We start from the raw sequence: 21034 nt of genomic DNA, 5'->3' as shown, positions 1-21034 counted from the left end.
AGCTACGCCTACCCATGCACAGTGTCAGCTGCAATACTGGGCTTCAAAAGAGAGTACGGAGCATCTCCAACACTTTTCCTTCACCTCCCTACTTGCCCCTTGCTGTGTGCTGGAGGGAAGCCTCCTGAGCTGGCAGTTTGCAGCACAGCAGAACAGAAGGGCCAGGGACCTGAGCCTGGAGACACGATGTGCTGCCCAGCAGGTTTCAGTTCTGCCATTTAATTGCTGAGCTTCTGTGTAAGTTAGCCTGAGCCAGCACCTTTGACCACATCTAACCTGAACACGAGCTCTGATTCAGTGTTTGCCACAATGCAGATTCCCATGTGATGCAGAGTGTTTCTCGAGGACCCAACAATTGAACAGAGGGCACACAAGAGTGTGACTCTCCTACATTAGCTGCTGCTCTGTGGTAGCCACATACGTGTTTCATCCCACACTAAATAGCAGTTCATGGCCAGCTCTTTCATTGAAAAGTAAACTCCCTTCAGGTACTTTCCATCTATCATGTGTAGGAGCACGTGGTCGGGCACTTACCAAGAAGTAGCTGGTATGTATTTGCATACCTACCTGTATGCCTACCCTGTAATGCCTTTTCTGAGTGCCCATTCCCCAGTAGCTCATGGACTGATTACACTGAAGTGTTCACAGCTCAGCCCATGCAGCAGATGTGCTTTCTGACCCTGTGCTAGTAACAAAAAAGGGTCTTAAAACCAGCCAGAGCAGCTGCAAAGCTGCCTACCAGAGCAAAGGGTTGTTGCTGGTATCTCCAGGAGATGCCCTGGGGCATGAAGTGCAGGTGCTCCAGCATCAGCACTCTGCAGTGGTGGGGTGCCCAAAAACAATCCTGCACATGGGCTCACAATGGTGCTGCACATGGCTCCTCCTTCAGCAAGTTGCAGGTTGGGTGCACCTGAAATGCCCTGCCAGCCACCTACACACTCCCAGGCTTCCTCAGCAGCCAGAAAGTCATTGCTCCAATGGCACCAAGCAGTACAGAGTGGAAAGAACTACTCTATATAGAGCAAAAAGCACCTCAGCAAGAGCCATCCCATTGTTCTACATGCAATAGGCAAAGGTACCGCTGAACTGATGATCATGTTTGCCCTCCAGTAACTTGTCTGCAGGGTAAGGTAGGTTATTACGTGCCTGAATTACAAGCTGCAGTACCAGTGCTGTTTGCTTTCAAGTCCCAAAGTATCGTATATGCAGAACTTCCACCTAAACACAAACCGCATACACACACCATTGCCCAGTTAGACAGCCAAGCTTGTGTCCACTCATTAAGAGGATTTTTTAATCAACGATACTAGCTCACTTCACTTGTGTTAAACCAGCTAGAGGCACTGACACTGGGCACTTTCCCCAGGCATTACTAAGGTCCTAAACTGAAGTTTTTCTTTATCATCATCTTATCCCAATGAATAGAAGCCCGTGCATGGTAGGAAATATCTGTCTCTCCTGAAAACTTCAGTAAATGGGCTGAGGAAACTCCCGACAAGCTTTGCTGGTCTCACTGCTCACAGTGTGGGTGACTGAGTTTGCTCCTTGCTGACTGCCAGACACCAATACCACAAGCGCAATCTGAATGCACATCTGAGTTGTACCCCGCTGCCGTCCTCCAGAACCATCTGGCCCAAATTACATTATCAAAGCAGAGGTTGTTACTACATTCACTCTTTATTGAATCCTGAGAAAAACGCTTTGAGATCAGCCCTGAACTATTTTACTAGCTCTCCTCAACCTTGCTGAAAAAGCCACCAAATTACAAAGTTAATTGGCAGCACATTGTTACCATATGTGGTGTGCAGGAGGAACACTGAAGTTTATTTAGGCATCAGAACCAAAAAGGAGTGGAATATACTGCCTTTTGTGAGGATATCATGTTGGTCTTGATTACTAAAGGCATCCCCAGCCCTGATCCCCCTGCGTGCAGCCTTCCCATTACACCACCATGTATTTTGACATGGAGGCACCAATCTGCCCCATCCAACTGAATCACCGTGTCAGACCATCCTTTCCCAGACAGCAGCGTATGCTCAAGTCTCAGCCCCACACGTGTTCCTGCACCTGCAGAGCTCTTTCCGTCCCATCTCAAGGAACAAACTACAACTAAGACAATATAGCAGGGGTCATGAGCAAAGATTGCTTGCCTTAAGGTTCCATAAACTATTTTTTAATGCTCAAATAGACTTCCATGAAGTGAAACATCAGGTTTCAATTAAGCTGCCTTCATTTCCCAATCTGATCTGTGTTAAACAACCTATCAAAACCTCATAAACTTCAGTTCACAGCCTTTTCATTTCCGGATTTCTCTCTTCTCCTCTCAGCTTAAGTAATATCTCTTGTATTAAAATAACGTGTTTAAAAATAAAACCAAATATGTAGAAAATAAAGGCAAGGGTCTGATGATTTCTGCCCTTCATTAAGACATCAGTCCTGATTTTCTATAAGACAAATCAAGACCACATCCTTTTAAAGGTACGTACTGGAGAATGCAGAGAGGTGAAGTACATTAGTTCCCAGCTAAGGGGAACATGTGGAATAATCACAGAATCATAACTTTTGGAAAAGACCATTAAGATCACCCAGTCCAACTGCCAACCCACCCCCACCATGCCCACTAATTGTGTCCCTCAGTGTCACTCAGCTGGGCTTGTCAGCTACATTAATGGGTCCCAAAACATAATGTGTGGTCTCAGCCAACAACTTGCATGTACAGGAGTAATTTCCTATCTGCGTAATGCTTTTACTAATGGTTGGTATATTAGATAGAGCAAGTCTAAACAGACTCTGAGGTCAGAGTAGCAATGTCCAGAAATCAGAACTCTAGAAAATCCTACTCCACACTAATAATCCAAAGAGCTGGAGATACCAGAAGGATCATAAAAGTGTTTTGTTAGTAACTAGGGCCTAAAACTACGTCACATCATTTTCTACTGCAAGCTTCTGTAACTAAAACCTCTCACTGTAATAAAAGGATTTGTTACCATGGGCCTCATAAACCAGCCTTCACCTTCTTTTACTATAAACCTAGAATACAGGATGAGCAATATTAGCGACTTCAGGTAATGGAGCCAAAGTCCCTTCCTTTCAACATCTGATGGTGGGGGCCAAATGGAAAAGAACTATGACAGCCAACTCTGCTGCTTGTTCTCATCCTCCCCTTTGATTTTGCTTGCTCTCTTTTATACCTACCCCTCTGCCCATCAGGCCGTTGTTGAAAGGCAGTCCAATGAAGCTGAATGCTGCCTCCTGGATGAAGTAAGGGTTCAGGATACGTATCTCATGAGGTTCTCTGGGGACACGGGTCGCCACTGACTTCCAAAAGCCATCAGAGGCGCTCTGGTAACAAAAAGGGAAAAGAAATGAAACGACAAATCAGTAAAGAACAACACACAGAAAACAGCAGATTGCTACAATTAAAGAAATGCACCTCTGGCAGCAGCTCCTGCTGTCACTACTCACTGCCACAAGGCACCAGTATAAGGTTACAGTGGGATGGTACACCCTGGACGGGTGACAGCATCACGTGCAGATGCACTTGAGCTAGTCTGGATGACAACTGCAAGGAAAACAGAGGGGCCTGGGCTTCAGCGTGGCTAACCTCCACCTTGGTGCCACAGTTTCACTCTTAATGGCAGTTCAGCTAGTTTGATTAACGGCTTAAGCATTTCAGCACACGCTGTGATCAGACCCACCTGCCCACAAGGGGTTGCACTCCTGGAAAGCAAATGTTGTTAAAAGCATTCAGAGAGCTAAAAACGATCGCACAGTGCTGTGTATGAGCTGCATGCTTCTTGCTTTACCTGAGATTTGTCACCTTTCATTATGTTTTTGGTGAATTAAGTCATAAACTTACAAAGGTCCTTCTTGACTTGTGAAGACTGTGATAACAACAACTAAGTACGTTCTTAATGTTTTCCCAATATTGATTTTCAGATCCTTAAGAATGAAACTTTTGGGAGATGCTTCCTACCTTAAAAAGGCAATAATTCATCAAACTCAATGAGGAAATTCAAGTCCTCTCTTGAGGACAGAACACACATTCTAATCTGAACCAACAGTCTTAGACAGCCAAATGTCTGTTTTGATCCCATCTCAAAGCTGCCCAAACACGATACGCTTTTGCAGACCACAACAAGGACCCCTAAAGTTCACATTTTGACAATGGCAAAGTGCTCTCAAGACCCAACATGGAAAAAAACCCAACTAATGAACATCATGTATTTTTATCGCAGTTGAATTATCATGAATGCCTGAGGTCAGAGTGGTCTAACACTTCCCACTATAACACGTTTTCAGCTGCTCAGCATTTTCCAAGAAAAAACAAAGAAAGAAAGAAGGGAAAAGAAAAATCAACTTCACAAACATTCATAAAGCCCTACATCCATTTGACCAATGGATCGGAGGGATTTGCTACATCAGCAGAGTTTTGCCTCCTTGTGAAAATCCATTTAAAAATGGATAAATATGAACCCTTTGGAATTTCCGGAAGGCACACGTAAAGTGAAGGTCTGCCAGTTCCAGGGGAGAAAAAAAGAAAGTGCAGATTCCACTTGCATTAAGCACGCTTGCCACCTCACAGAAATGAAGACCATAAACAAAGATCTTGCACAGCTTCTCACTCATCTTACCATCTGACCATGGGTTTAAGCAGGCACTGCTTGGAAAAATAGTGTTTGACCCTGGGACTCAAATAAATTTATATGTTGAATTAAGGCTTCACATGCAACTCTAAATATGGCATTGCTTAAATTTTGCACACAGTTCAGGCTGCAAGCTACTTAAAGTGGACAAAACCTGCATTTTGCTTGGATCCAAACTTCATAAGGGAGCCTGCTTAAGTTCCGTGCTTTAAAGAGAGTCCACATTGCACATAAAATGCTAAAGAAATAAGAAGAAAGCTTAGAAAGGCTTCAGATTTTCATGCTTTCTGTTGCTTGAGCTGTCCAGAAAAGTTAAACACCACATATTACAGAGGCTCGCTTTCCCAGTGCTGTGTGAGCTGTTAGGACCAAACTCGTCCTCCTGCTGATTAGTTTAATGCAAGTGTGACACAAATACAGATGCTGGCTGTAGTTGGAATACAAACTGCCCACTTCAGTCCCATTGGTGCGGCTGTTTCTCTTGTCATTCATTCAAACTGCTTCCCTGGCCACTTTTCCTCAGCTATCTCAGATTGTTCTACTTTGTCCTCCCCGTGTTAATTCCTGTTTGTTCTGTTTTCTTCCCTGTAACTGTTTTGGTGCAAATCCCCTTTGCCTATAGAAGGACATCTCAGGTTATCTCTCATTTTGGCACGTTTACCATCTCATTTCTAAAACAATCCAAGAGAGAGATGGGAGTCTCAGCAGATGGCTCTCAGATTTCTACCTACACAGTAGGCAAAGCCCCAGGATTTTCCTTCCTCACAAAGAACTAAAAACTGTTTTCCCGTCTTATAATTACTGAAATTCGCAGCCTTGTGGTTTTGGCTCCACAAACTCTGTAATTTCAAGCTTCATCTCGGGCCCTGTGGTTTTGTTGTGCAGCTTGTCACTGGCAAGCTCCAGCTCAGAGCCCATCCCGGCTGCAAGCTGTGGGAGGCTGCTCCCCTGACACAACCCCTTCAGGGCTGCATGCTCGAAGTGCAGCCCGTGCCAAGGCTCCTCGCTACCGCTGCTGCTCGGCTGCGGGCTGCTGCTCTGCTGCATGGAGATGTGCGGTCTGATTGGATACAGATGTTCATGGAGGTTTCCAAAGCTATCGCTTCCCGTCGGGGAACTCTGTCCCTCCAATGCTGGAAGGGGAGATGGAGCAGCAGGCATGGGAAGGAGGCACGCGGCAGATCCGGCAGCTCAAACACAGCAGAGATGGTAGGTTATGAGGAAGTGATGAGGAATGGCACACCTCAGCTAGCAGCTATAGTCCTCATTCTGTCTATTGGCAGAAGGGTAACAGGGACAGGTGGTTGGAGGCTTTTTTGTCTCCATTCAGCTTTCTATCTCTTATTCACTAAGCTGGATCACAACGTACACTAAAATATGGAAACTCAGACCCTCAGCCAAGAAGCATACCTTAATGGAAGAGCAAAGATAGGATAAGAAGTGATGGCTTTCAGTTGCTCCAGAGGAGGCTGGCTATCAGGAACAATTTCTTTTCTGAAAGAGTGTCACAGGATGCCCAGGTGGGGTCACTGTCCCTGGATGTGTTCAAGAACTGTGGAGAACCATGGCACTGAGAGATATGGTCAGTGGGCAGTATTGGTGGGCAACTAAACAATCGTAAGTGGTCTTTTCAGCCTTGATTCTATGACTAGGAGAAGGCTGAGTGTCCCAGAACAACATTTCTAGTATCTCTCCAAAACAGGAGTAATGCCATTAAATCCAGGTGTGCAATACAATGCTGCAGAGCAACAGGAAAGATGACAAGACTGGAGAGAAAACCTGTGGTAAATGGAGATGACTGCTCTTGTTACTCTGGTAACACCAGGAATGGAGAGGAAGAAGGGCAGGAAAGGAAAGTAAAAGCAATGGAATGACAAGGCAATCACAAGGACTCCAAGTGCCTTGGAGCACACACCTATGTATATTTACCCAACTTTCTCAAGGTGATGCCTTCACAACATTCTGTACACGGCTCTGCGGACCAGCACTCATTCTGAGTTCCTCTATCTGTAATTTCTAGAGCCTGTGCTTTGTTCCACTCTTATCTACCCCACTGAAAGCCCTCTTGCTCTGCCTGAAGCAGGAACACTGCACATTGTGCTCAAACCTTTCCCTCATCTTGTCCACCCAACAAGATGTAGCTCTTGGAGCATCCAATAATATGACAGTTCTAATCTTTTATCGTATTTGTTTCATCTCTCTGGATTCTACTAAGTCTAAAATCAAATGGCTGCAATTTCCCAGGCCATTCCATCTCCCAACAGCACCATCAGCTAACATACTGGCCAAGAAAACTCCCAATAGGTTGCAAACCCCCAAATTTAGCTTTTACTACTGTTCCTCAATGAGAAACCCAAATACATTTTCTACCCAGGGTTTTCAGTGGCAAAGACAGAAGCAAAGCAGGATGGATACTAAACCACCTTTTTAATACATGGTACTCCTGGAGACTTTGTGTTTTGTTTTGTTTTTTAACCAAAAATCTATGTTTCCTCAATGGAAAAGTTGAGCTAATAATACTTCACTATGTGGGATAAGAGATTACTTTCATTGAGGCTTGATAATCAGGTTGAGAAGGCTCAGAGCTCTAAAGGGCCATGAGTGCAAACCTTTATCTTTGGGTTATGCACACTGCAAATCCGAAGTAATTGCTTTGTTTTTAATGTTTTATCAGTGTAACTGAGAGTGAAACACAGTTCACAGTTGTAAGGTAACAAAAGGCTGTTGAAAATGAGATTGTCCTGTGACAGAAATGGAACTTGGAGCATACCAGATTAACTGCAAAGAGAACCAAAGGTTATTTTGATGAATATTGTATTTCTGAAGTTAAAGCATAAAGGATAGGTTGCATACAGTGCGTCGGAAGATGTGTTTGTCCTATGTGAACAGAGTGATGGATAGGCTGTACTCGAGATTCTTTTGCTCAGAACGCAAGCTGGATTTTGAGCCAAAACCTGATGAAATTTTCATGCTTTGAAATACCTTAAGACAGAAGTTTTTAGAAGAAAAACAAAGGACTTAGATAATTTACGTTTGTGTTGTCTCTTTTTGTCCATTAATAATAACCTTTCAACAAAAAAATATCTAAAGCAATACAAGTTTCAGAAAAATCCCAAAGAAGAACAGGCTCAGTAATATTCCGACTATTTATGGGATATTTTATATCCATCGGGGACCAGTCCCTTTAATTCACTATAATTTTTATTACATAGTTTAGGAAATGTCATACTCATATAACATCTATTACAAGAATATCATGGCTGAAAGGCCAAAAAACCACATGTTAGGAAGTGCTGAAGCAGGACAGCCCCACAATTTCAGAACTTCAGCATTTCTGTTGTGAACACTGACTTTCTAATTTTCCCATAAGATTTTTTTCTAATATTGCCATATATATAAGTATTTTACAAGCGATACTTTCATATTTACAACATCTCTGCAACATTTGGCATGTATTACACCATTTTACAGGGGAGAAAATACAATAATGAACAGCCAATTTTTACTGCCTCAACTTCAGACTCCTTATCCTCAATTTCCAGAACATTTGGTAAGCTCACAACACAGCTCCATTAGCTTTGCTGCTGCTGAATACACACTTTGTCAGTATATCCACCCCACGGGACTTCAACTATGTTTGGAAAATCCTCATCTAACTCGCCCAGCACCACGATGGTCATTTAAAGGCTAAGTCATAGAATTGTTAAGGTTGGAAAAGACCTCTAAGATAGTCTAGCCCAACCGTTCGCCTACCACCAATATTAACCACTGACCATGTCCCTCAGTACCACATTTCCATGTTCCATGAACACCACCAGGGACGGTGACCCCATCACCTCCCTTGGCGTCCTGTGCCAGCGCATCACCACTCTTTTGGAGAAGAAACTGTTCCTGCTACCCAAACTGAACCTCCCCTGGTGCAACTTAAGGCCATCAACACTCACCCTGTCAAATCACCTCCTCCAGAGGAATTCTCAGTATCCATCATCAGGGGGCGATTCTTTTTCCTATCCACACGTCCTGCAGCTTCTGCAACTACTCACGCCAAGGCTGAACTCCTTCCATTATGGAAATCAGATTAAATCGCAGTGCTCCCTCTCCACCAGATAGACAGCACCGCTCCAGAAGAGCGAGGATATAATAATGGATAACATCTGCATAGAAGAACTGAATTCATGTTGAAAACATAATGTGAAATTGTGCTTTTCCCAGCTTCTGATGGTTTGATTTTACAGCCACGGAGCTCTTTAAGAAATTGTACAGCGTAACTCAATATGTTAAAAAAAAAATCAACTTGAGAAATAAAACTCCATCAAACAGAATAATTAAACTCAGCACAGCCCTCTAAGTGCAAGTATAAGTCCCAGTAGACTATGGTATGCTGGATAAGCCATTAGGGCAGAAGGTAATCCAGGACTTCTGAACCACTTGCTCCTTACCCAACTGCAAACTCTTGAAGAGTTCCCTGTTGGTGACAAACCTTTTCTCTCTGTTTCTGTACTCACCCCCTCAACCTCCGAGTCCCGCTTTGGAGAGAAGGTCCCAAGGACACCCCCTGCTCTCTGTAGTCCAGTGTCCTGATTTCACTTGGTCTGAACAAGAAACTGCAAGGAAAATCCTGTTTTATGGGCATCCCAAATGAGGGCACGGGAAGGACACCTGGCCAGCACAGGCTTGGGAAGCCTGGTAGGACGGACCATGCTCAGTGCACAGGGAACTGAGCTGCCAGCATCTAATGGCCTTATGGGAACAAACTGAGCCATGGGATTTTACAGGAATAGCAGAAGCCCCAGCAGGCTGCCACGGTAACAAGCCCTGACCAAATTCCAGAATTTCAGTCTCTCAGAATTGGGTGGGAGAGTGCTTACTTGTTTGTTTTCAATAGGTAGAAAACCATACATTTTCACTAGCCTCGTCCTGAGAGACAGCTGAGTTGCTTCAGCTGAACTTCCCAGCTGAGCCAAACATGTGGCATGGAAAACATCAGCTCGAAGATGATGGTGGTACGAAGTGATGGAGGCATTTTCCTGGATGCTTACAGAAGAAAACACAAGGTGATCACAACTAGGAACACTGCTACCTGCTCTACTTATAACAACATGCTGGAACCTCCTCCAAAAAAGAAGAAGAATGAAAACAGTGCTGTCTTTGCAGGTTTCGGTGGCAAAGCATGAAGGTATCCCAGGGCACTTGAGGACAACCCATCAACAAAGTCTTTTTAGGGAGCTGAACTGGTTCACAAGTTTGAATACAAACAACATCTCATTAAACATCACATATTTAGACTAAGTCTTGGCACGTCGCAAAAAAGGCAAAAGAATCACCACACTAAGAATTATGGCCTAGAAACTCTCATCGCTCTCCAAAGTTATCTTAAAGGGAGCCTCTAGGGAAAATTTTTACATTGTTTTTATAGTAAGAGTACACAAAAGAGCTGTCCTCTCCCATTTTGGCATCTTCGCTGAAATGAGAAGCCAAATAATGTCTATGTTCACTAAGTGTTCCTATAGAATATATACAAACTATTCAGCATCCTTTAGGAGGGGAAAGCAGAAAGGTCAAGAAAGCAAGAGTTTGGGAAGACGCTGGGAAGATCCTGCCCCGCTCTGTTTTCTAGGCTTGCTTTAATAATAGGTGCTTTACAAAAGATGACATTTTTTTAGCAACATTATTCCTAAAAGATGAGAGCTTACATAAACTGTCATCTAAACAGAACATTATTCTGGAGCGTTTTTCCAAACAGAGTGCTGATTACCTGGGCCAGACCCACCATCTGCTGTACTTGCCAGTTGTGTGCAAAACTCTTTTCATTGAAAAGAGCCAGAACATGCAAAGACCTTCTGAGTTGACCTAGCAAAACATTCCCAGAGTCCCTCTTGCTCACAAGCCTTCACACGGTTTGGTTTATTTTCATTTCACTCATCAAGACAAGCAACTACAACAGCATGAAAGAAGGTCGCAGCCTTAAGTTGCACCAGAGGAGGTTCAGGTTGGATATTAGGAATTATTTCTTCTCCAAAAGAGCAATGATGTGCTGGCACAGACTGCCTAGGGAGGTGGTGGGGTCACATGCTGCTGTAGCAAAAAGGGGAGAGATAAATGTAGGAAGATAAAAGCAAACAGAGACTTTAGCTACCTCACAGTGCATCATAGCTAACCAGAAATATAGATCAACCCCCTATCCTGGACCCTCAGTGCTTGGAGGCAGAGACATCGTTACAAATTGCTCAGACAGCACTAACTATGCGAGTAATCCACTGAGGCCGCCAAGGAACACATGTGTTTCAGGCATAAATCGTCCAATCTATTCCTTTCTGAATTAACATCTGTCATCATGACACCATTCAAAATGACTGAAGACTGGATCACATTAACAACCACACATCTTGGATAAATATTTACTGTTCAGAATTTTTTTCCTTTTTTTTTTTTTTTTTTTTTTTTTTCCTGTTTAAAGTAAAAAAAAATACAGATAGCAAATCTCCTGGAGCTGTGAGAGGGAGCCTCTCTTCAGCCACTGATAGAAAGCATGTGATTTTATTTACAAAATCAAACGAATGTTTCTCTTTCCTCTGTGGGTCCTCACATGGGTGAAATCACAGCATCCTGTGGTGTTGCAATGCTTTTCGAAGGGCTCTGCTGGGGAATTTTGTGAAGCCTTTTCCCTCGGGATGCAGAGGCAGATCTGGCTAAGTAAGCACTGGGAAGAGAAAATTGGATGAAGCAATTAACTTCCTTCAATGCAAGGCTGTCAAGGGTCCTACTGGCTTGCTGTCTTGCTCCTCAGTCAACAAATGGGTCATAGAGAGTGAAGACAGAGCTTCCCATAAGGCACAGAACAGGAAGGCCAGAAGGGAACACAAGAGTGCAGATCAGCCCTGGGTACACTCAAGCAACACAATTTTCCCAGATACGGGATGAAATCTGTATTTCAGTAGTAGTCAGCTGCCAGTGCTCACTTCAGCTGGTACGTTGCTTGAGTACTACAAGCTCACATTCCTAGGAAATTACACACCTCTAGGTTGACACCCCACTTCAGCTCCTAGCTACCACTAGGTAGGTCCTGTTTTGTAACAGTGCTGTGCAAGATGCCATGGGACCCTCCTTACACCCCCCAGACATCCTGCAGAGCAGGGAGCAGCGCTCCCTTCTTGCATCAGCATCCTCTACCAATCCTTCACTCTTCTGCAGCTTCAGCAGAACTTTACCAAGACATCCAGTCTTGATTTTAAGATTTGCAATAAGAGGATTTCATCAAATTCATCAAACCTGTAGGGCAGATGTAGCAAAAATAATAGCACTGATATCAGCGTGCTGCCTTTTTTGGTTGTTTGCCTAGCTTTAGATATACTTCTTCTAACTGAAGTCTTCTGAGGAAAAAAAGGATCCTTCTATGTAGATACAGCGAGACTGAAAGTAAATCTCCCCAAAATCTCATGCATAAACTAAATAAATTGAATTGAAATCTCTTAGACTTAAGGAGGCTTTGCAGACTTCAAATGATTCTTGTAGCTCCTTACTCGAGTGTTAACACAGAACATCTTTATTCCACTAACGCTCGCACGAAGGGCTGATGCCCCTCTGGGCGATGTCTCCATTTCAGTGTTGCTGATGTTCTCTGAGTTTCCCCACATGCTGGATTCAAAACGCACTGCTCCAGCATTGAGGAACATCTGCTGCACATGTGGGCAACGCAGTATCGCCAGAAGGCATGGGTGGCACTGGGGGCAAAGCCTTGATGGAGGGGACCCACACATCTGCATGTGAGGGCAGAGGGAGATGGTGCCATGTGAACGCAGCACTTGCCTGCTTGTTTGGCCTGCCAGGTGCCTAATGACTTGTGTGGACCAGCGAATGCACATGGCCTGGCTATCATAGGAGCACACAGTAGTCAGGGATCAAATGGAAGCGAGAGGATTTATGAAGTGGGGGAAATTTGAGAGTATTGCGGTGCAAGAGAGAGGCACGAGGGAGAAGGCCATAAATCCAGAGACGATCAGGCATTTTTGTTAGCTCTGCTGTTTATAGAGTCATGTCTTTCGTTAGTATCAGCATCAGACTTGGAATGAAATCCTTTCCACTGCTTGTGATATTCCAAGTCTGTGTTTGATCAGTGCAGCTACCAGTGTAACCTGGGTTTACATGCACTATGACCTTGAAATGCACCTACCAGGATCTGTGTAATTTTGATGTCCAAATACTGTCGGTGTCTACCAGTGAGGGAGAGCACAACACGAGCACCCTCTCGATGCTTTTTCAAGACAGCTGCATTAGCTCTGCAGTCGGCCCTTGCTCAGGCTGGCTTTTCAAAAGAAGGAAATGGTTAAAATTAAAAAAGAAAAGGAAAAAGCAATTCCCTAAATACACCTTCCTTTTTTTTCCAATAATTATTACTGCTTCATCTGAGTCATGGATGGAGAAGGCAGGAGTATGACATACCCGGAAAAAGCAATTGTCAGCTGGATAGCAGCAGACATCAGAAGAGATTTAGAAGATGACAATTTTAGTAAAGGAGTCTCAAGATAAAGCAGGACAGTGAGGCAACCAGCAGAAGGGGTGCCCTAGGATGGCAATGATTGAGTCTTTCCAGGCAGTAATTCTGCTTTGGTGTCTTCATTTAAGAATGATCTGAAGAGGAACTGGAGAGGAGTAAAAATTGAACTGAAGCGCTTTGATTTTCATGTCTCAGCTGGGATTACTGAGTCAGAAATGAAGATGATGCTGTCTTGGCAGATATGGGGTAAAGGTTCTTTAAGGACTATCGAAGACCAGCATGAATAAACGTTACTGTCCAGCATGAATCCACCTGATAATATCAAATACTGGGCAGGCATGCTGCAATGGCATCAGAGCAGACCCCTGTCACCAGCTGATGGCTGACACTATACCTACAGACACAGAGTATGCCTGGGTGGGAACAGCTCTCAGCTATGCAGTGACCTGTCTAATCCTATTATGCTGTTGCATGCAAGTATGTACCAAGGACAAGCTCCAGCCTGCACCTTCCATACCAACAACCTTCCTTTGGGAATGTGGCCAGGATGTCTACCCCAAAGCCCACACTGCAAACTGGGTCATTTGTCTACTGAAGTCTCCGTAAGGCTGTCACCCCAGTGCTATCTGAAAGCTTGTTAAATCTATATGGTACAGGACAAAGATCTTTTCCCTTTTCTGGTCAGCAGGGGCAAGATGTTTTACAGCATACACATTTGTTTTCCAACTTCTCTTCTGACCACAACTGGAAAAAAATGGCTCACCTTCTCTAACAGAACACCAGTGCTCACAGTTCTTACACCATCTGGGAATAGCTCTGAAGTCCTTCGTTCAAGCCAAAGATTTACTTCATTAGTAAGTCTTCCTTGGCCCCCTTGGGCCATGCCCACCACTATTGCTCAACTTGGGGAGAAGGCCGTGACCATAGGGACACAACCTCTCAAGCATCACACAGCCTTTTGCATGGCAAGGAAGAGATCAAAACCTAAGAAATAGAGGTCCCAAGAATCATTCTGGAAACACAAACCAAATCCCAGCTACTCTACATCAAAGGAATACAGAGCACTCTCCAGAAAGTGATGCACTGTCTCACTTCCTCCTGTCAGAGGCTTTACCAGGGCCAGAAGAAATGGCCTCAAGTTCCAACACTTCAATGTCAGTAATGGCTCAGCTGCCCCGACCCTGGCTCTGAACCACCACAACAATGCAACAAGGCACTCTGCTACTGGGTGCTCCACACATCCCCTGCAAGTGGCAGTGGCCTCTGGCCCTGTCTGCTGGGACCCAGGACGTGTAACTCTGGGAAGGCTTTCTTTTGCCTCTCCCCCGGCACAAGCCTCATCGTGTCCTTCATGCCTTACTCACCAGCCATGCCTGCCTACATTATACTTCTGGAAGGATTATTCATAAATGGCTATTTGGAGGACAACTCAGTTTAATGAAAGAAATACAACAACCCCTAAGACAAATTCCCACATCAGAATCTTCCTCTTACTGATGATAGGACAGCAAGCCCAGCTTCTATCCTTTTCTATCGGAGTCCAAGGAGACCAAGAAGGTAATGCCCTCACAGACGGAGGGCTTATCTCTTACTCACTGCTGCATCCTGGCTGCTTTTCAGGTGGCACTGTTTCATGGTGCAGGCTGTTGGAGGCATGCCCTCGCAAGGGACAGCCACGCTTTGGCCTCACTGGCAGGCAGGTGCTCACTCGCTCCCATGACTTTCACTACCGAAGTGCTTCAAGGTGCCGCCGGCGCTTGCTGTACATAGGACTCCTCCTGGCAAGGGCTGCAGAGATCGCTGCTGGAAGCGGCCACAGGCTCATTACTGCACAAGAAGGAAGCTTGTGGGCTGCCAATTGCTAGTGAAACCTTTGCCCTCACTTGGCTGCTTCACCACCGTGTGCCAGATGTTCAGGGAACTGAGCCCTAAGCAAACAAGAGAGCTCCTTCTGACTCACTAATGATGGCAAAAAAGCACTCTGGAAACAGCCGCGGTGCCAGTCGGTGATGGCTGGTTTGCATAATTGCTGCTTGTAAATTCCTCTGTTTCACACAGCATCTACCCTGAACGTAACGGTATTTAATCCTTCTCCAGCAGAACAGAGAAGGGAAGCACATGGAAAAATCTCCTCTAATTTCCCCAATACTCTATATGTTCAGGATGAGATTCTGTGACGGACAAACCCGGGTGATGCAAGGTGGTGGTAAGGAGCCAGGTGAATCATGATATGATGCGTGGGTAACATCCCTTGGCCAAAAATCAAGCCCAGGAGAAAGTTCTGAGTGACTGTCCATGAGCAAACCACCGCTGGGGATGCACGGCAGCAGCCGCTTCATTGAAGGAAGGTGCCTGAGAGTACCAGCAGCAACTGCAAGTTAGCACTGCAGCCCAAAGCTGCATGAACAACTCACACCTGTGATGTTTCTGCAATAAATACAAAAGCTGTGGGGATCCAGTCTGCTTCCTTGCCACCTGTACACACCTACACACTAAGTCAACGTGACGCAATACTCCCTTCTGCTAAACACATCACCTTGCTCCATCTCACACCCCTTCTTCTCCATTTACCCACAACACATGCCATTATTTTCTCCTTTATCCTCTGCCCCACTGTTCTGATGCTGCTACTCCATCACACCAATTCTCTCCTTGTAACATCTCCTGAAAATCCTTCTCTCTACTTATCCCTTTTTCAGCATGCAAGTGTTGCACGAAGACTAACATAACACAGAATAAATCCTTCTCAGCTGCAAGGAGAATAAGCTTATCCGACCACTGACCCTGGTAATAAATAGCCACTTGTCTCTCATTTACTCTTTCACAGATAAACTCTCTTTAACTTCACTTGCTTGAAAGAACCATGCAAGGATGATGGTACCTGGCCCAGAACATCTGGTCACACAACTCCAAGCAGCTCTGGGGCTGATTACATCTTGAGGAAATCACAAAGTCTTACACCTTATCATGACTGTGCCATGGCCATTTGTAGTTGCCATCAAAATTCAGAGACAAAGGAAATACCAGAAGTTTGAGTCTGGCCCATTTTTTGAAGGATTGTGTCCATTTCCACAACAGTCACGTTCCTTAGCAGGATGCTTCCATCTCCCTTATCTCTGTCCTGAGGTCAGACTCCCGATTGTAAGCACTGCATTGCAGAAAAACAGGCTTAATCTCAGATAAGTAATAAGCAGCAGGTTGACAGAGTACCTCTACGAACCCAAGAAAGGGAGAATCTCCATTTTCCTCCAGATGATCAGCCAAGAGAGAAACAAAAATGCTCCACAGAGAATGTGGGGCAAAAGTGTCTGTCATTTTGAACTTGCCACACATTAATAAAAATACCAACAATCACTACCAGAACAAACAGACACCCACACCTTATTCCCACAGCACTGATAGCTCTCTGCCAGGTCATTCCTCCCAGCCAGCAGACACAGCTCTTTCTGCATTAGTCTCCATTGGAAAAGACAGCTGTGCTACCACCTGCTTGTAGCTAGAGCCAGCAACAGCACAATTACAGCTCAGACAGAGAATAGACCAGAGAGGACAAGAGATGTTTTCCTGTCACCCAGACTTTGTCCTGCACTATTCAATGAACTAGCCCAGCGGCCTCAAAAACAGTAATGATTCCCTTTGGGAACCTGGGTGGAACAGGTAGAGTGTCAGACAGTTGAAAAGTGGACAGAAGTAGTACCTATCCCCAAGAAGGCAAAAAAGGGAAGGGAATCAGTTTATGACCGCATTTCTCAGAGTAACAACATTAATCATAAAAAAATAACAAAGACAAAAAAAAAAAAACCCAAACATCCAAAACAAAGATGTGCAGTAATTCAGGTCAAAAGCAAATCATTACTTACAAAAAACCATTACTGCTTTCTACAGTAAAAGAATTACCATAGGGGAGAAGCAAGGCAGGAACTCAGTAATGCCTCTGACATCTCTCTTACACAAACACACTACAAACCTATCTTTACTAAGGTCCCTACTGTGATATGAGCTCAGAAGTGGCCGTTAACACACCTATTCAGAAGGAGTTTTCAGTGAAATGAAGGACACATTGCACTGGGGTCTGCCTAGAAACCAACTCTGTCTGGTGTTTTTATTACCAACCTGGATGATGGAGCAAAAAGTGCGTTTATTAAATTGCAGAGGACATGAATTTGGAAAGAATGGCAGGTATGCAGGAAAGCTCTGCCAAAGGGACTTGGCAAAGTGGAAGAGCTCTCTGGAAGAAAGGATCAGTAGGAACAAGTGCAAAGTACTGCCTCTTTTGGCAAGAAGAACCAACTGCGGAGCCCTGGAGCTGGGAGACAGGACATCAGGACACTCACCTGCTGCCCTGTGCCATGCTGGCCAAGCAGACAAAGCAAGGGATGTATAGTATGGCAAGGAGTGCAAGGCTAACAAAACAATTGTTTGCTCCTCACTAGTTGATGTTCTCCGTACATTTTTGACACTGCTCTTCAAGGAAAATATGAATCAACTGTAGGCTTTCAAAAGAGCAAGAGAAATTAACAGACCTGGGAAATATCACCTACAAGAACTGAAAGAAGCGTAGAGTTTATTCTAAAGACAGAACGATAAGGAGCCAACTCCAAGAGCATTCAAGTAACCCACAGTGACAGAAGCTCAAGTTCTTTCTGCACTCTGCCAAACTGGTTGCTGCAGCATTCAATGAAGATGACTGCAATCCCTCTCCAGGACCAGGGGACATGGCATTACCATCAACGCCTCATGACCACAAGCATCAGGTGGAAATTCAATTTGTTTTGAAGCAAACTAAACCACCCTTAGAACTGTAAGTCCCTAATGGTGCATTCCGGTAGCAGAGCACTGATGCCATCAAGGTATTAAGGTCCTTCCTTTGCCTAGGATGACGAACAAGAGTATGACACAAATCACAAAGAAAACTTTTGACTCACTTATTCATGTTACCAAATCCCACTGGTGCTTGCCCACAGGCTAATGGGTAACTTCACCTGCCTGATAATAGAAAAATAATTGCAAGTTGGTGCCAGTGTGAGACAAGAGCAAATACGAGCCCTAAGGCCATCTACGTAACAGCTAAATAAAATTGTTTTCCTAGATTGTTTTCATTCTGCATAAGGTGAGCTGCCAAGTTTCATCTCCAAACACAGAGTATAACATCTCATCCTCCAAACACTGATACATCCATCTGGTTATTTGTTGAAAAGTCATTAAAGAACTGAAAATAGAGACATGCAGTTCGTTAAAGAAGAATTGTGGCCAAATAGAAGCAACTTACTCTGGACTTCACAACAACAGATACAGATGAACCACACACTGAAAGAGAAGTCAGTCAACACAACCTGATTCCACTGATGGGTGAGTTATGGAGAGCCGCACTGACTGGTAACATGTCTATGCTACTAGAGAAGGGCACTGATGCGACAGATGGAGTTAAAACATTTACACTGGGGAAACAATGTCTTCTCCATTTTGGTGGTTTTAAAACATACGTGATATTGTTCTCCTAGATGATATTTCAGCCAAGCCCAAATTATGAGCCTCAGTACAGCAACAACTGAGCAGTGCATAATGAATGGTTGGTGCTATTCAGGAGGTCACATCACACCCATGGATTGTAGCCTTTTCAACACATTGTGCTGTTGCTGCCTCCTCGTCCCACTCACTGCCATCACACTCTTACCGCCAAAAGCCCATTTCCTTCTGTTGTCATTTTTGTCTTCTTTCCTATGCTCTTAAATCCCACGAGTGCAAAAAACCCATGCAAAAGCTTCTCCTTTCATGCTCTCTTTAAAATAGAAGTTAGATTCATTGTTCATACCACACACTGCATATTATTTAATGGATAAGCCTCATCTGCAATGCAAGCTCAAGTTACAGAGACCAGATGTATTCGTAAAACAGACTTAATTAAAACCAACGTCCATGGATGTGAATGTGGCAAGGCACACTGAGGAAGCCTCCACAGAGCACAGTGCGGCATATATGAATGGGACATCACATCTGCCCACCACTTCTCATTAGGTGACCTCCCCAGTGTCAGCTACCAGTGCTCTTACCACTTTCTCCTTGTAAACAATGTACTTCAGCCACTTGAAATCCTGCCATTTGAATCCCGCCAGAACAAACAGGGAATCCTTCTCATACTGCTCCATTTTCTGGATTGCACCTTCAGGATACGTGATCCGGAGAGTCGTTTTGCCACCCACATCTTTTTCAAACCCCTTCACCGGAGCCGAATTCAGCCTGGAGGGAAGCAGAGAAGATATCGTCATGGATCCCCATCGCACACAACACACATCAGTGACGCAGAGATCGCTGTGGCTCTGCACACAGCCACCACGGCTCTTGCAATTCTTCACTGTAAACATTTACGGAACTTTATACCAACTGGCAACGGCTTAATTAAAAGCTATCTAAGTTACTTGATTTAATGTAATGTAAACCACTTCTACACATCCACTCTTGTGATTTAAACTGGATTGGAAGCTTTGGGGTGGGGGAGGAAGAAAAAAGAAAAATATTGTTCTTGCATATTTAGACTGACAAACTAAGCATCAATTAGTCTTCTGCAAGACTGTGCTGAAACAGGCTGCAGCTCAGCGGAACTTTAAGACAACAAATCTTACTCATACTCCTACCCCAGTGCAGAGCTTGAGCTCAACCCACCTGCAGTGAGACTAGGCAGGGTACTCAGGCAGCTAATGCTTTTCAAAAGGTGGAACAATATCCAGCTGGTTTAATTCCCCACCCAGAAGGCAAAGTGCCCTGCAATGCCAGCAGAAGGGAGAAGCTGGGCTGTGCTCGGGGTAAGGCACAGCAGTACCGCGCTCTCAGCAACTTGGAGGAGATGCTGCTGTGGTACAGAACCCCTCTGTGTGTGTCAGCCAGCCCACTCAACACCAGAAGCCCAAAGCTGAGGACATTTCAAGCCTTTTGGAAAACAAATCTCGCTGACATCAAACAGCAGCCCCCGATGGGACAGCGCTGCCTGCTTGAATTATTGCAGCTTTCTTGACTTGGGGTAGCTCAGTACACTGGAAAGTGCTTACAGACTGCAGATTTTCTCATGTAGGAATGTTAACGAGGATCTGGATTTGTCTTTTTCAGCCCGGGTAAGCATTTTAGGTAGGAAACATTTTAGTGGAGGAAGATCATTGCATGAAATCTGAAATTCAGTTCAGAATTCAGGAAGGTTAGCTGTTTTGCTGCTAGCCTTGCTACATCTCCCTAGACTCAGGATCCCTGCATCGTATCTAGACAGGAAACAAAACAAACCATTTCCCCCAAGTAAAATGAACTCCAGCAAAGGGCCAGAAGGTGAGTTGCTGATGGAGGCTTAGCACTGAGCCCTGCTAATGAGCCAGTAACTTCACACAGGGTCTGTGCCCCCAGGGCAGTGCTAGCAATCCAGCAAGGAAAGCTCTGGCTCAAAGACTAACCAAGGCACCAACATCACACTACGTATCACCAGGTGAATCGCTGTCTCAGTCACAAGCTGCTGACAGACACTTGTTTTTTCCCTCTGCAGTCTCTTGTAAGGAGTCATTTCAACACATCAGAGCACTTGTAACTTCTGCAAGAAGCTCCTGCCAGGTAAAACAGCTGGGGGTGATACCTACACTGTAACACTTCATCAATAAAGCAGCAAGAAACTCACCTCAAGCTGCTCTGGAACTGTCAAAGCTGATTTGATTCTCTTTACCACCAGATAAAAGAAATTCTGGCTGCAACTAGTGGTCCTCACATGGTAACACACAGTGCATCAAGAAGCTCCATATACTGCTGGATCACCCCTTTGTCCATTAAGTTGTTACGTTTTTTTCCCTTTCGAATTTCACCTCCTATGATCCCGAGTCTTCAAAGGAGTTTTGCAGCCCATAAAAAAGGATGCTATTGAGAA

General features: G+C 44.6%; 1 protein-coding gene across 5 annotated transcripts in view; it reads right to left on the bottom strand.

Moving 5' to 3' along the window:
- The window catches only part of ST3GAL3 (ST3 beta-galactoside alpha-2,3-sialyltransferase 3), a 142952-nt gene that overhangs the window by 18049 nt on the left and 103869 nt on the right, over window positions 1-21034 (bottom strand). For all 5 annotated transcript variants that reach the window (XM_072343053.1, XM_072343054.1, XM_072343055.1 and 2 more), the window contains 2 exons: window positions 19191-19377; window positions 3196-3342 (listed from right to left, as the gene is read on the bottom strand). In XM_072343053.1, the coding sequence (XP_072199154.1) occupies window positions 3196-3342; window positions 19191-19377 (334 nt within the window). The remainder of the gene's footprint in view (window positions 1-3195; window positions 3343-19190; window positions 19378-21034) is intronic.

The sequence above is a fragment of the Excalfactoria chinensis genome, chromosome 8 (assembly GCF_039878825.1).
Source record: "Excalfactoria chinensis isolate bCotChi1 chromosome 8, bCotChi1.hap2, whole genome shotgun sequence".
Lineage (NCBI taxonomy): Eukaryota > Metazoa > Chordata > Aves > Galliformes > Phasianidae > Excalfactoria > Excalfactoria chinensis.
The sequence above is the reverse complement of the archived record's forward strand: the minus strand, read 5'-3'. Positions and strand labels throughout refer to the sequence as shown.